We start from the raw sequence: 14,971 nt of genomic DNA, 5'->3' as shown, positions 1-14,971 counted from the left end.
TCAAAGGAACCGTCTATTCCAGCGCCGACCTGAGGACCGGGATATAAGAGAGAAAAGGACATTTAGTCCGACGCATCTAGTCCGACGCATTTCAACTCGCTGGCAGGAAGAAGAAAGCATTAGAAAGAGAAAAAAAGAAAAAATTTTCAAGTCCCACCACCAGGTTGTATGGCCAACCTAGCAAATCGCTAATGAGACAACTGGACCCCTGCTACTCAAATCCCGTGGACGTCATCGGGACGAAGCAAAACGAACATTAAAATGCAGTGACGTGCGAATGTCACATCACATGTCGATCATATCATTGAACCGGAGGATACCGTTAGCTTTCATCGTGCCATTCACACCATCAGGCATACGATATGCCCATTCGGCAACGCCCATGGGATCGGCGGTCGTCAAAGAATCCTGACGGTCTGGCTGGCCTGTCTCATCGGAGGTGTCGGCCACTAGGACAAGACCTAGTTCCTTGATGGTCTCTACGAGAGCAGGAACCACGTTCTGCAAGAGCAGTCAGCAAAAACACGAAGCAGGCTCTATGAAATAAACGTACCAAAAGGCTGGAGCGACATATCAAGCCCATAAAGTTGTTGCTCTGGGCGATTCGCGCCGACTCTTTGATAGACATTGAAGCTCGTCCACTGCTATTGACATCGGGCAGAATGTCCACATTGCGTGCCAGATCCCGAATCTGGCCCAAATCGTTACAAAGAAGGACAGGATCTGCCAAAGATCAGCTGGATATCCGGCTAGGGACGAACCAAAAGGACCGAGGTCGGGAGAAGGGTGGAGAAAAAAACACTTACAGTTCGGTTGCTTCCAGTTCAGAGCACTGCAGATGTTGGCGTTGTAAGAAGTGAATACAATGGAACGCATAAAGTCGGGGTGACTATTGCGGGTGACACGTGCATGATGGAAAACATCGGTTAAGATAGAATCCGCAAAGCTATTGACATCAGCCAGCGATGTCATCTCCAATGCCTTTTCTTCGGCACTCGAGGGATAGAGGATGGAAAGATTGACATGCACTTCAACAGGTAGCACCTCTAAAGCGTCCCGCAATGACATGAATGATTCGGCTAAAAGGAGATGTGTCTGCGGCATTTGGCTATGAGCTTCGGCACTTAAGAACTGGATTGTCTGCTGTCGGTCGATTCCGCGTTCCGCGCCAATAGCCTGGAACTGTGCAAAGGTCAATTGACAGACCGGAATATCAATGCCATGGTGATTGATCATGAATTGAGGATAGAGAACCGGTACGCGATCACGCGTTAGTTGCACGAAAAGCTGCACATAATCTCCCGATAGACTTGACCCTGTAACCAACCCATTGTGTTCGGAATCAGCGCCCGTTGCCTTCCAGTAAGTCGCAAAATGGGTGATCTCCAATGGGTCACCGTGATAAGGCTTGATGACCTGGAAATTAAACCGAAGTTGACCTATCGACCGAAGCCGCGGGTCAAAGAGAGGGAGGCAACTGGAGCCTGTACTGGATCTTTCCGCATGGAAGACCACTGGCAAAGCCACACTCTTGGCGATGACTTTAGAACCAAACGTTGGAAAAATCTCAAAATCCAGTGTGAAAGTCTCCAGGTTATCCACATGGAACGATATTGATCGCGAGTCATCCTGGATGGGAAGCATTATGGTACGGGAATCAAGTCTGAAACCTTGGAAGAGATGGTGAGGCGGGCAGCTGGATGGCGCCCAGCTTGGTCAAATGCAATGGAGCAATTATTGCCCTGATCAAACAGAAGTTGGATGAAAACCTTCTTGTCCAGGAAGTTATGACCGTATCGACGAAGAGGAATAATGGGAGGTGGGAGGGAAAGGTCTGGGATGCCATCGACAGCGTCCATCTCAGAGCCTGTGTCCACGGCGCTGAACTCGATGAGTCCGTTCGAGCCGACGCTTGGCTGCCTTTTGTTAGATGGTTGAGCCCAAAGAAGCATCATGCATTCAAGATGACCTTCCCATGCAGCGTAATACATGGCGGACAGATTCTTCTCATCAATGACGTTGGCATCAACACCCAGTTCCAGCAGAGTCCGCAGACATGGAACACAGCCCTCGCTAGCCGCATGGAATAGTGGGGTCCATTGATAAAGCTTGTCACGTTGGTCGAGATCTGCGCCATGATCCTTAAGAAGTAACAAGAGCTCGGGGGATTGAGAGGCCCGGGCTACCATATGTTGAGGATAGAGCCCCTCTGCATCGGGGAGCAACTTGGCGTTCCGTTCGAGAAGCATCTCCACAATCTCGTGGGAACCATGCTGACAAGCGAGGTTTAATGGAATGTGATCAGATTCAGAAGACGGGTCGATGCGAGCATTGCTGAGAAGGACCTGCTTAGCGCAGGCCAGTTGGCGTTTCACAATGCTGTGGATCAAAGGAGTAAAGTTGTCATGGTCCATTATATCAACTGACTCCGGGCCTACCCTCAACAACTCTCGTACCATATCCACCCGGCCGTGCATGCATGCATAGTGTAGGGGGATTCGGCCATAAACGTCAGATCTAGCGATATTGACCGAAGCTGCAAGGCCTGCCTTGAGGATGAATTCACGTCCGGATATCGCAGCCTCATGAAGACAATTCCTTTCGTTTATATCGTCCTCTGCGTGGATATCAACCAGCCCGCTTTCCAGGAGAAGGGCTAGGACGTCGTCTGGAAACCCATTAATTGCAGCTAGGAATGTTCGGGTTGCTCGGTCACGGGCATCCGGGAATGAATGTAGTTTGTTAACCCACTCCCGCAAAATCTGCAGATTACCCGCTGAGGCGGACTGCAGAACCTGTAGATCTAACTCCTCCTCCTCTATAACGAAGGTGGGCGCAGCAGAACGCTCCGAAGTCCGGGATATATCAAGTTGCAAGTTCTCGCCTTCGGCCCAGGCTTCCAATTCCAACCGGGCTGTGGTAGCTCGGTCAGATAAGTCACGAAGGACTTCACGATTAAAGCACGGCTGTACTTCAACCGCACGTTGGAGATAAAGCTCTTTCATGCGCGATTTGGACGTTTTGTCCCATTTCTTTAGTATCTTCGAGACAGCGGTTTCGTTGATCTCCACGAACTGCTGTAACTTGTTCAAGTCTCCATCGAATTGCTGGAATCCTTCAAACAGGGCCATGAAATTCGAAGGGGCCTTAGAGCTGGATATGGTACGAGACTGTATCACTCGCTTCTTGTCCACCAATGTTTTGAGTCGAAGTGAGAACTAGTTTGTGCCATAAATGTTAGCAAAGTCTCTTTTCTTTTTTTCCCCTTTTCTCTCATGAGTGTCGGCAAAGACGTGGGAGTTACCTCAGACTCTTTTTGAAGGTAGAAGGCGTTGACTTTTTCAATCTCCCGTTCCTGAAATGGTAATTTAGCAGCTGGTCAAGGCTCCCTCCGGGGTAGATATTACCAAGCGAAAGAAGAAAACCTCCTTGTTGGCCCGCAAGGAGGCTTGGGGGTCCAAATTATCATCTTGAGCAGTTTCGTCCGCAGTCTTCTGGGCTGGGATGGTAGGCGTAGCACTGAGTTGTTTGATCAACTAAAAGAAAAGCCGTAAGTATGAACGCTGAAAGCTTCCGGTCGAAGGGGGCGGGATGGAGTATAGCCTACCTTCTTCAGCGCCTTGTAATTGACAAAGCTGGCAGCATATTCAGGAAGATCAAGCTGGCGGCGCTGAATCTGCTTTCCAAACTTCCTGTGGGTGGGGACCAATTAGAGAATGGCCGTTTTGGCACGTTGCTGCAAGCAGTTGGAAACTCACATCTTCGCGACCTCGAGGCGAAAGAGAAGGGTCCCAGGGCGGGATCGAGCTCGCTCTCGTGGAGGGACAGAGAATGCGGGCGAGTATACACGGAAGATTCACAGCGGTATCGCAAAGTCACCAACGACCTCGATTCGAAAGGAGGGGTCTGCGCAATGAGGTGGGGAAGATGATAGTGGGACAAGCGCTGTGTCACCAGATGTATGACAAGATGTGTCGCATACCCTCTTGATGGTATGCAGGGCAGGAGGGAGAAAGACTTCTCTGGCAGAAATCAGGTCCCGCAAAAGAGCACCGCAGTCGACACACTGCCAGCGGGGTCCAGTCTGTTCCTTTTCTCCTAGTCAATCCCAAAAAGGGCGAGTAAAAGGTGAAGTTCATTTGAGCCCGGGAGTGGGGAGCTCGGACCACCAATCACCGCGAACAGCACGCGCACGTTGCCGGACGATGGGCTGCGGTTAGTGGGGAGTCGGTACCTCCCAAGTACAACGCAATCCATATCGCCCCTGGTGCTTCCAAGGTATCTTCATGTACTCTCGAGCCCCAGCTCCATGCAGCTAGATCGACAGGTCCGGCCTACTACTGGTCGAGCTCTCGACCGGGATGACTATGTTATCTTGACTCTATTGATGGCACTTCTGCGTTTACACTAAATCACCACCCAGGTGACTCGATTCGTCAAACTATATATGGAGAAAGAGCAAAATCACAGAATGTTAGAAGGAACAATTTCAAAGTCCAGGAAGAACTCCAAATGTGACATGAAAAGGGTGGGGGGAAGGAGATGTACATCATGTTGTAAAGCTTCCCCCGCCCTTTTGCCTGGGGAAACAAACAGAAAGATCAAAAAGGATGGGTATGGTAGAACCAGATGCGAGATGTATATCAGACAGATCGAAGGGGGGAAGTGAAGGCATGTCACAGAGAGTAGTGATCCCAAGAAAGGGGGAAACGGCCAATTATGGGAGGGAATCGAGACAGGAGAGAAAAGGTACAAGTCAATAAACACATGAAGCGAAGGATCCATCACGCCAAGGACGAAAAAAACAAAGAATAAGAATAAGAAATAAACATCGGGGCGATTAAGCCAGGAGGACATCACGTCCGAAAACAAAGGAGTGGAATCAGCAGTGGTAAGAATGAAACAGGACGAAGAATCGAATTTTTGGCACGAAAAATTGACCCAGCTTGAAATCAGAAGTTCTGAGCAATCCCGGCGTTCCCTTGCCGAGGAAAAACACCAGGGTTCTCAATGCGAGTGTTGCGACGCGCTGACACATCCCGAATGACGGGTTGGTAATTATCCTCACCATATGCGCCGTGCTGGCTCAAATCTCCATAGTATGGGTTATCCCCGTAATATCCACCTGAGGGGTGAGCTGCTGACATGTGGCTCTCTTCCGATGCTTCTGAATGATTAGCCGCCGAATAGGCGGATGATGCGTTAGAGGGGCCCCGATGAATATCCCCCCGGTTATTTTTGGCAGCCACCGGGGCTGCACCCAGCACGCCAACAGGCTCGACCTCGCCCGAATCTGGTCGGACGCCATCCGAGTAATGCACAGTTCCCTCACTGGGGGTTGCCCCATGGTAGTAACCGGGACCACTACCCTCTGACATGGCCAAGCCACCCATGCCGCTCGAAAGATTGGTAGACGCTTTCCGTCCGGCCGATGTCGTACCCCAGCCACGATAACCGGCTGCAGTATCATCTTTGGCTGCAAGAGCTCCTCCTACACCAGGCAGCGTAGGATCATTATTAGGGTTGAAGCCGTATTCTTCCACTTCCTTACGGCGTTCTTCCTCTGCCGCCTTATTCGCCTTGCGTTTGCGCCAGAACCAAATCACGGCCGCGACAATAAGGGCCACCGAAACCACTGGCACAACAACTGCCACGGCAATGGTACCACCGGTGGACAAGCCACTGCTCTTAGCGGCGGGGCTTGATGACGCTCCAGCCGCAGAGTCAGTCGAAGTTGGGGTTGCGCTGACGACTGGAGATGTGTAGACAGTGTCGCTGGATGTCACTACTACGACTGTTGTACTCGGGGGCACAGTGGTATGGGTAGATGTCTCCGTACTGCTGGTGCTCGCACTGCTTGTCGTGCTTGGGGCGGTTGTCGTTGTGGGAGCCTCGGAAGTGGTAGTGGAAGTGGTGGGTTCGACAGTCGACGTGGGAGGGGCTGTAGTCGTAGTCGAAGGCGAAGGCGCAGTCGAAGGCGCTGGGGAAGAATCCGAAGTCACCGTGGCAGAAGTCGTGGGTTTGGGGTCGGGGTTAGTGGACGTTTCACTGGGGCTTGTAGGCGCTGCTGCCGAGGTTGTTGGATCAGCCGATGAGGAGGCAGGTTCGGTGTTGCTCGCGCTCGCATTGGTCTTGTCAGGAGAAGCACTCGTCGTAGCCGCAGCAGCGACGGCTTTCGCGGTAGACATTGTGATCAAGCAAGAAGGCTCGGGATCAAATGTTCTAAGTCTTCAAAGCGTCGACCGAGGTGACGAGGGTGCCAATAACGCTGCTGAGGGCCCGATCGTGCAGGATGTCGCAGGAGTAAGCCGCCCTGAGATTCTAAGGATTCCAACCGGAATGAAGACGAAAGGATATTCAGATAGAAGAACGAGTGACGAGGATACGAAGTGAAATGAAGCGACAACGGTTGCCTCGGGGAGAGGAGAGAACTTGACCGCAGAGAAGCAATCACCACATGAGCAAGGCGAGTAATGAACAGTAAAAAAGAGTTTGTAGAGAGAAGAAAAGAAGAGATCCGGACTCGTCTAGTCGGGAGCCATAGATGGAGGAGAGCAAGCCGGATTCGGGGGGGGTTTGAGAGGAACGGGGGGCTGTGTGGATTATGGGAATACCACGGTGTACGCTAGAGGCGTATTATTACTAGGGTGGAGCCGGGAACAATTTCGGAATCCGTCATCTCGACGGTAGATTACTAGGCCCTCTGTATTTCTCGTATGTCTATTTCCGGGAAACCCTTTTATTCTCTTGCTTCGGCTTCCTCAATTCTTCTGGGGCCAATGTTGACGGTTCCAACAATCTCTTTCTTCGTTGCATTCGGCATTTTGTTTCACTTGCGCCTGGATCGGGGCGGCGCGATTGGACGAGCAGGCTTGGTGCCAACGGTTCAGATTTTTTTGCTGGTGGAGAAATTGGAGAAAACCCCCAAGTTTCCGTGATTCTGGCATTATGGTTTTTCTGCGTTCCTTTACTCGATCATACAATACTGTTTATATCTATATACATTTCACCGGTTCCAATTCTCAGTGTAGAAGGGGCAGCCGTTTCGTTCAACCGCTTATACATACGTGATGAATTCGAAAAGAAAGGGGGATGGATCTGCCCCACAGCCTTACAAACATGACCAAGTGGATCTACCAAGACGCATCCAGGCCTTGGGCCACATGACGATGATAGTCTACGCTAGTAAAAGTAATCACGGATCCATGCAAGGTATACATGTACACACAACACCACGGACACATAAACACAAACACGTATATATATACAGCCAGTACCTCGAGAAGGACCGGTAAAAGAAATTCAATTCGAGAAAACCAAGAGAGATCGCCCTGGAACGGGACACAAAATGTAACTGGGTCCAACCATTTTCTATATACGCCCCCAAAAAAAGAAAAAAAAAAAAAAAAAATAAGTAAATAAAGAAAGAAAGAAAGGGGGTAAGAAAGACAAGGAATTTCAGTAAAGCTAGAACAATCAAATCCGGGAGGCAGAACCGTCCTCCTTTGCAGAGAGGTCATGACAGGGTGTTCATATTACCCTAGAATAACAAGATCGTGACAGCAAATGGTGAGATGGGCTTATCGATTCATACCCCAATCGGGCTTCAAGCTGGCCATCATGTCGTCTCGAGTGCCCACCATATCGGCCGGCAGTCGGCTGACCCGGTAGTTACCATTACGGATGTTGTTCATATGCGTGTTGGAGATACCGGTACGCATACTGCGAACGCTGCCAGTCTCGCTACCACCATCATTACCCCTGAAACGACCAGGCGGGGCGAAATCCAAGCTAGTATAGGTGCCGGACTTGCGTAATGCGTGTCTAGAACGTCGAGTTAGAAGATCTGACATCGAAAATCGGAGAGATATCTGAGATAGTGAAGAACTTACGGGCTAGGAATTGCGGCAAGTTCGTCAAAAGCCGAAACAAGCGGAGTGTGAGCACGAATAGAGGGACTATAGGGACGCACACCGCCAGTAGGCGTGCCGGGTGTACCATCGCGCTGATCACGGAAGCTTGAACCAGGCGCAAAATCAACTGCCGACATGATAGCATCATCCTTTAGCATATGCGGAGACTGGAGAATCGTAAGTGGCGCAGGAGGTGGAATTGGTTTACGAGGAGCCCGGGGACCGCGCAACTGGCCAGAGGCAGAAGAGAATGCTCGCGGACCGGTACCCACTCCATTATAGCCCGCTGAACCCGTAGCCATATGGCGGGCCGCACCCTGGAACCGGGGCGGAGCTCGTGGAGGGGGAGTCATGGCTCGGCGACCGATGGGCTCAGCGTAGGGAAGAGGGGAGCGGCGGCATCAAAGTACTCTCCCGTGGCTGGATCGTACACGTAGCCACCATCATAGAATTCAGGGTCATAATCCTCGTAATAGGTAGTCTCTCGCTTACTGTCATCGAAGTATTCTTTGTAGAAAGATCGAATCCGGTTGGCACGCTGCTCAGGGTTGTCCGATGGATCCTCTGGTGGCAATGGGCGCACTCCGAGAGTCAACCGGCGAGTGTCTCGGGGGTTGACATACGCAGAGTCGAGATTCTGGGGTTCTTCCGGGTACTCTGGGGACTTGTCCGGCTCTGGAATTTCAAGCGGTACATGTTCTTCTGTGCCATGAACATTCACTTCAGGAATCACGAACTGGGATTTGCGATGATCATCTCCATAATCACTGCTGGTGATATCGCTAGCAGGCAACGAAATGCGTGGGAGTTCTTGAGTAGAGGGTGTAGTATGAGCCTCGGCCGGCGCTTCTGGCAGCGGGAAATTAGGGCGATCATAAGCATGATCCTGATGCGGTTCGGCTTCGAAGTTCAGGGTTGGAGGTGCATCCAGATGGAACTCCGGCTCGGGAGCCGCGCCTGATTTATCGTGGGCTTCATGCTCTGGGGCAACATAATTCGCTCCAACCCCAAGATCAGCATCGTTCTGGGGAGATGGAGGCCCCATTTGGGCGGGGGGGGCTTCGGTGCCTCGGTGGAGACGAGCGAGATATCCGCTGCGCATTTCTCAGAAGACCAGCGTCGGGTTCTTCATTGGTACCCAGCCGGGATCCCGTAAAACTAGAAGCGTCATCGCGATTCCTAGGGAATGATCGGACAGATGCATTGTCGTGCGTAAGGAAGGTAGCCGGTCGATACTTGTCGTCATCGATTGAACGAGCTACGGAGCTCAAAGAGTCCCGAGAGCCGTGTAGACCAGGGGGCATCAGATACGGAGCAATATCGAGCGACAAGCCCTTGCCATGAGCGGGTTCCATCATCTGGGGGGTTCCAGGATGTGCCTTATTACGTCTTGGTGGACCCACGGGATCTAGGCCAAAATCCAGGGATTTGTGCTTATCATTTGCGTCTTCTCGCATCAACTTCTTGACATGACGGCGGTGTAGAATGATCAATACAACGATGGCACATATGATAGGTACACTGTAGAAACATCGTGTCAGCATGGGTTCAAGGATCACTCTACGCACAACCGCTTACCCTGCACCAAGTACCACGGGCAACACTGTTGTTTCGAGGTTGCTTGCGGGCTTCTCGCATGACTGGCCTCCACATGTGCTATCTGAACGTGGCACCAAAACAGACAGGTCTGCCTCGATACTTGTCGGTGTTGGAAACAGATCCGATAATGGCTCGGATGGGACGCCCTGCCGCTCGACATGGTGATGCCTCATCATCATATCGGCATGATGGTGGTGAGGCATGATGGGAGGGCCAAGAGCCAGTCGACAATGTTCGTTACCAGAACGAAGACCGGTCGACACGAGGAACAAATAAAACAGTCGGGTGAAAAGATTTAGTTCGAAGTCATTGAACAAGGTTCCGGCACAGTTCAGGTGAGCGATTTTTGGGGGGGGGGAAACGAGAGTGCTGCAACAGTTGCCAAATCTTAAATCAAAGGTGAAAAGAGTGGAAGAGGACCACGGTCCTTCGCGATGATACCAAAAGAGTGGCAGGCCAGCGGCCAAAGGGAATGAATGAGGGTGGTGACAAGAGTTGAAGGACGGAGAAGAGGAGAAGGGGCGAGATTCTGGGCCTCATGGGAATCAGGTACGGAATACAATACACGGAGATACGCTGCGTGCTCTGTATGGATGGATGGATTACTAGCAGGACTAGTGACCCCGTCAGTGTGGATTCGGTTTCCCCTGAGCTCCTGGGTCGGTAAAATTAGAAACTCTTCTGCTTTCCCCTTCTGCCCAGGTGCCCAGGTCCTTGGTTTCTTGCTTGCTTAGACTTTGGGCCCTGTTGTTGTCTTAGAAGCCGTCCACCGTGACGAAGAATCTCGTCTTCTGCAGCATGCAAGGCCGTGAGACTTCGGCCCCAGAGTAGACTCATCTCTGGTCCAGGGGCACCGCGATGCTGATTGGCTGTGTACCTGGCACCAGCGGGGGCCCGTCTCATTACCCTCCTCTTACCTTTGTTACTGGTGTCCCCTGGTGTACTGCTATCTTTCTGTTCGTACCCTTACGCAGTACATCTCCAACAGCCTGTAAGGGTCCCCGGTGTGTGTACATCAGCCCCAAGCGCGCCACACTGAGCCATGCGCTCTAAATCTGAGACGTCGGGCGTTCCCTTTCCGTCTTAGTCCACCGTTCTGCCCAAGGGCTCTCTTGCTAGTTGGTGCATCGCGCTCTTTTTAGCTCCAGGGTCGATTTTGTGACTTTCTCCGCTCTTGTAAATCAGTGGTATGAAACTCTTCCGTGATACAAGGCACGATATTCATACGTGCTTTTGGATTGCCTCCGGGTTGATATACGCTCCTTTAACTATGTACATGCCTAAAAGGGGTTTGACGCCTCTTAGTCAACCGCTGACTCGTAACTAACTAGTTATTCAGTGGTCCCCCCCCGTATATCCGTACCTGGCCGTAAGCTTCTCTTCGTGGACGAACCAGAGTAGTTCGCAGTTGTAATGCAAGTTTGAATCGCATAGTAGTAGACAACGATTGGACCCCCGAATTACACATAGCTACACCCGCCACAGACAAGTATCAGGATGAAGAAGATATTGGGAGGACATCTGTACCAGAGTATTGCCCCGAAGATTGGGCTAAATATGCATAACATTAGACCTTGTTTTATCAAAGGCCCTCATTCTTCAGACATCATCACTAAGCACATCATCAGGAGCCTTCAAGAATATTACGGCGCAATTATGGAGTATAAGCTGCGCAAATATGCAACAAAGATGAATGGGAAGCAAATAAGAGAGAAACATGCCGGAAGAGGGGAATGTTGGTCAGGTGCATAACATAGGAAAGTCAGGGTTACTTCGTCGACAATATGTGGTCGGGTACACATGGAGGAAGCATGGCGTAGCAAGGTACACAGAATACAGGACGATGGAAAGTTGTACACATGTATGAAATGGCTTTTGAGAAAAAAAATGCCCGAACGAGAAAGAGATCGGTCGTTCATCGTGCAGGAGTTGAAGGCATGATAATCGGGAAAAGACGTTGGGACGTGACTCGGAAAGGAGAGGTGGAGATTTGAGGTGTCAGCGCATTTCTGCCAATGCGGCGTCAAAGCTCGCTAAATCATCATGAGAAGGTTGATCGAAGATTCGTCGGAAAGGGGGATCAGAGGGAAACATGCTCTCGGGGTTAGAATCAACGCCTTCGACTTTACGAATCACTTCCTTGAGGGCACGAGTTACCACGCCTGCGCGAACAACCAAATCTCGCAGGGAGGATGTATCGAACGGAAGCTTCTGAGGTCGTGATGTGTTCAGTCTGGTAGCGTCTGGGCGTTGTTCAGGCTGGAGAATGTCAAGGACAGACTTCGACTTGGGCGAATCCCGGGCAAATGGTTTGAGAGCTTGGCTATGAGGTTGGACAGCCGGTTGTGAGGAGGTAGCACTGTTGCGTTTCCCATTCAACGTTTCCTCATCCGAGTCGTCGAAACTAAAGGTGAGGGACAAAGGTGAACCGGGGGGAGAGCGGTGATCTTCCTCATCGTCAATAGTCGCCAAATTGACAATCCCTTCGGCTTCTTTCCATAATTCACTCGACGGTCCACTGAGAATATCGAGCACACTCGCCTGATGTCTCAGGCGTTTGAGTTCCTCCACCAACAGTGTGAGCTCTTGCACCTGGCCAAATTGACCCCGCAAGCTGGCCTGCCGCTCAAGAATGGCCTGAGGCACAGCCATCCTCTGTGCTGCCCCTGCCTCGGGTTCAGTTGACTTCGTCTCTTGACTTGGGGTGGCGTCATCTTCATCCTCAAATTCAAAGTCACTGTCCCAATCTTCACTCACTCCCTTCGTCCCTAGACCCCATGTACCGAATTTGCCGGAGCTTTGACGTGAGTCATTTGTAGCCACCTCTCTGGCAACAGGCACACTTTGGCTCCTTAAGTGAATCGTCGATGGAACTTTACGGCAGGCAGTTCGGCTTCCTCGGTCAACGCCGTTTTGCTTTCCATGAACCGTTCTTGGCCGTGTCTCAGAGTCTGACAGATCACGATCTGGGCGCGACTGCTCAGACCAGTCAAAAATGTTCATTTTTTGACTTTTCAGCTCCTTTGGTGGAAGGTCAGGGGGAAACTCTGGAAATTCATCGTCTTCTCGGTTGGACATGGCTGGAGGAGCTCTTTCGAGATCAGCCGGCAAGTCATCGATCATACTGTGCGTTTCCGCTTCACCTTCGAATAAGGATGTTTCATCGTCAATGTGAACAGGAATGGGAGGAAGAAGAGAGCCAGTGAAGAGGGACGGGTCTCTTTCCAAGCGGGATGCGAATGAACCATGTGGTAACAAATCTTCCAGGGTGGTAACTTCCTCATTCGACAGCCGCGCCCCTACTTGATCAAACATCGTCTCAATTCGCAGCCCCTTAAGATCGCCCCGTCCGACTTCCCGCGTGCGGATCGAATCCCAATAGTCCGTCATGATGTCAGTCTCGTATTCATCACTGGAGGTGAATACTCGGGTGTCGTCAGAGCCAATCACTGTTGATGGTGGATCCGAAGCTGCAATCGAGTGTCTCTTGGGCCGGCGGCGAAGAGACGAATATGGATGGTTTTCTGAACGACAGGCGTGCTGCCAAGTAGAGAGTGCGACAGCATCGGACGTTAACGGACGGTTGCGCTGTAAACCGATACTATAGTCCTGTGACACTGATCGGGGGCCTACTTGAGAGCTGCTTGGGAACCCAGCTAAGGAGAGATTAGGAGGAGAGAGAGCATGCGGTTGACGGAAGATACTGGGGTCAGTGATATTTCGTCGTGGCCGTTGCAGATTACGCGGGGGTGAGAGTGGCACGTCAATTGACGTCGTGTCAGGCTTCGAAAGCTCGGAGCGAGGGACAGAGAAAGTTCTTCCTTTGACGCGCTTCAGAGATCCCCCACGAGGCCGGCCCAGAAGAGGCGCTCCGGATGCAGTCACTGTGTTCACAACGATTCTCTTCGGTTCCCCATCGTTGAGTGAGTATGAGTGTTTATGAGCAGATCGCCCAATTGGGACAGGCAGCGGTGTGATCTGGTCTTTTGAACCTTGAAATGGATCACGGAATGCCACTACTTGCGGGGTGATAGGCTCGGAGAGACTATTGTTCGGCATGGACGCAGTTCTGGTTATGACCGAGGGCGCAGGAACCAGGACGGGCAATGTATTAGGATCAGGTACAATGTGCCTTGATTGCGATTTCGAACTGCGGGAAAACAAATATGGCTCCCATTCAGTTTGGGCATGAATTTGAAACTTGCTCATTGCTGCTAGAGACTCCGAGCCCTCGGCGCCACGAGATTCAAAGTCTGTGACAAGAGGAAATTGCACGCGCGATGTCTCGGACCGTTGATAGCTGGTTGCCGGTCTACGTAAGGCCGCAGCAGACCCGGGTGGGTTGGCAAACAGGGGGCTGACATTGGATCGTTGGGACGACGGGCGCTTGGTTAATTTATTGGGGGGTTTGCGCTGGTGGCTGGGTGGGCCGGGCAGAATCGGGCTCTCAGAGCCATGGAAAGACGGTGTTACTGGGCTGTTGGCGGCAGGACTGTCGGTTTGAAAAGAGACGATGGATAGCCGCCGCAGCCAGCTAGTTGATGGTCGCCGTACTGACGATGCGGTCGCCTCGTTCTCGCGGATCTGTACTGGAGTTGTTGTCATGGTCTGCCTGCGGCGACGCATTCTAGCTGCTCCAAAAGAAAATGAAGCCCTGCGTAAAGGGAGACCCCGTGAAGGCTGATTATCATGATTCTCATTGTGTGGTTTCTGGGCCGCGGGGTGGCCGATCCGAGAAGTGCTTGGTCGCACTTCGTCCGGGGTGATTGCGTCAAGGGAAAGGGGCCGAATATGAGGTAATGTTTTCTGTCGCAAGCGCGATTTTTTGCGATCAATTTGGCCCAAGGCAAGGCCAGTGGGTGCGATTCCGACGGTGCTTAAAGCACAGAGCTGTGAGGTTTTAGTTTTACTCTCCAAGTGGGGAGGGGGGACGAAAAGCTATGAACATACGGTAGATACGTGGTCCATCCTCCGAGAATGCTGAGAGTGTCGCGCACTCTCCAGCTTAACTCCACAGGATCAAGAGTCTTGGGTGACATTCCATTTGGTTGCGGGGAAGAGGTTGAGCGAGCGTGAGTCGGGAACCGGATCTCGTGTGTCAGGGACCAAGAGGGTTCTGGTGGCCCGTATGGAAATGGACAATGCCCTGTGGAGGGCTGATATCTCCCTAATTAAGGAGAGTAGACCGGCCCCGATGCCCTGCAGGGCGTGTGAAGGAGGGGAAATGAAGGGACAAAACGAGGGACGAAAGTAGTATCAACAACAACAACAACGGGGAGTTTTTGCGCTAAACTCAACTTGGGGCCTGGGCAATTAGGCACGCTAGGAGGTCGAGATTAACAATGGATTGCCCGATCTGGATCTGGATCCGACGAACAAGAATTATGGTCATTTGTTGTTTCTTCTCGACTTGTATCCACGGATGTTATCGGGTATAGACCCAGCTACTCGTACGTTTG

General features: G+C 51.6%; 5 protein-coding genes across 5 annotated transcripts; all 5 read right to left on the bottom strand.

Moving 5' to 3' along the window:
* Positions 1-285: 285 nt before the first annotated feature.
* Positions 286-4,139, bottom strand: phoC (uncharacterized protein; the record flags this gene model as incomplete). The annotated part of the gene is made up of 9 exons (XM_058472576.1): positions 286-501; positions 554-723; positions 807-1,629; positions 1,671-3,218; positions 3,305-3,355; positions 3,408-3,536; positions 3,608-3,692; positions 3,770-3,945; positions 4,068-4,139. The coding sequence occupies 9 exons, from the start codon at positions 4,137-4,139 to the stop codon at positions 286-288; spliced, it is 3,270 nt and encodes a 1,089-aa protein (XP_058331579.1).
* Positions 4,140-4,952: 813 nt separating this feature from the next.
* N7468_003278 (uncharacterized protein) lies at positions 4,953-6,188 on the bottom strand (the record flags this gene model as incomplete). The annotated part of the gene is made up of 1 exon (XM_058472575.1): positions 4,953-6,188. One exon carries the CDS (start codon positions 6,186-6,188, stop codon positions 4,953-4,955), a length of 1,236 nt encoding a protein of 411 aa, XP_058331578.1.
* Positions 6,189-7,580: 1,392 nt separating this feature from the next.
* On the bottom strand, positions 7,581-8,215 carry N7468_003277 (uncharacterized protein; the record flags this gene model as incomplete). The annotated part of the gene is made up of 2 exons (XM_058472574.1): positions 7,581-7,824; positions 7,893-8,215. The coding sequence occupies 2 exons, from the start codon at positions 8,213-8,215 to the stop codon at positions 7,581-7,583; spliced, it is 567 nt and encodes a 188-aa protein (XP_058331577.1).
* A 47-nt stretch (positions 8,216-8,262) lies between these two features.
* N7468_003276 (uncharacterized protein) lies at positions 8,263-9,715 on the bottom strand (the record flags this gene model as incomplete). Its single annotated transcript, XM_058472573.1, has 3 exons — positions 8,263-9,017; positions 9,073-9,434; positions 9,492-9,715. 3 exons carry the CDS (start codon positions 9,713-9,715, stop codon positions 8,263-8,265), a joined length of 1,341 nt encoding a protein of 446 aa, XP_058331576.1.
* Positions 9,716-11,510: 1,795 nt separating this feature from the next.
* Positions 11,511-14,480, bottom strand: N7468_003275 (uncharacterized protein; the record flags this gene model as incomplete). Its single annotated transcript, XM_058472572.1, has 2 exons — positions 11,511-14,402; positions 14,463-14,480. The coding sequence occupies 2 exons, from the start codon at positions 14,478-14,480 to the stop codon at positions 11,511-11,513; spliced, it is 2,910 nt and encodes a 969-aa protein (XP_058331575.1).
* Positions 14,481-14,971: the final 491 nt, after the last annotated feature.

The sequence above is a fragment of the Penicillium chermesinum genome, assembly GCF_028974085.1.
Source record: "Penicillium chermesinum strain IBT 19713 chromosome Unknown utg000003l:1.0-5111272.0:1.0-5115320.0, whole genome shotgun sequence".
NCBI classification, from domain to species: domain Eukaryota; kingdom Fungi; phylum Ascomycota; class Eurotiomycetes; order Eurotiales; family Aspergillaceae; genus Penicillium; species Penicillium chermesinum.
This window is presented reverse-complemented; position numbering and strand designations above follow the sequence as displayed.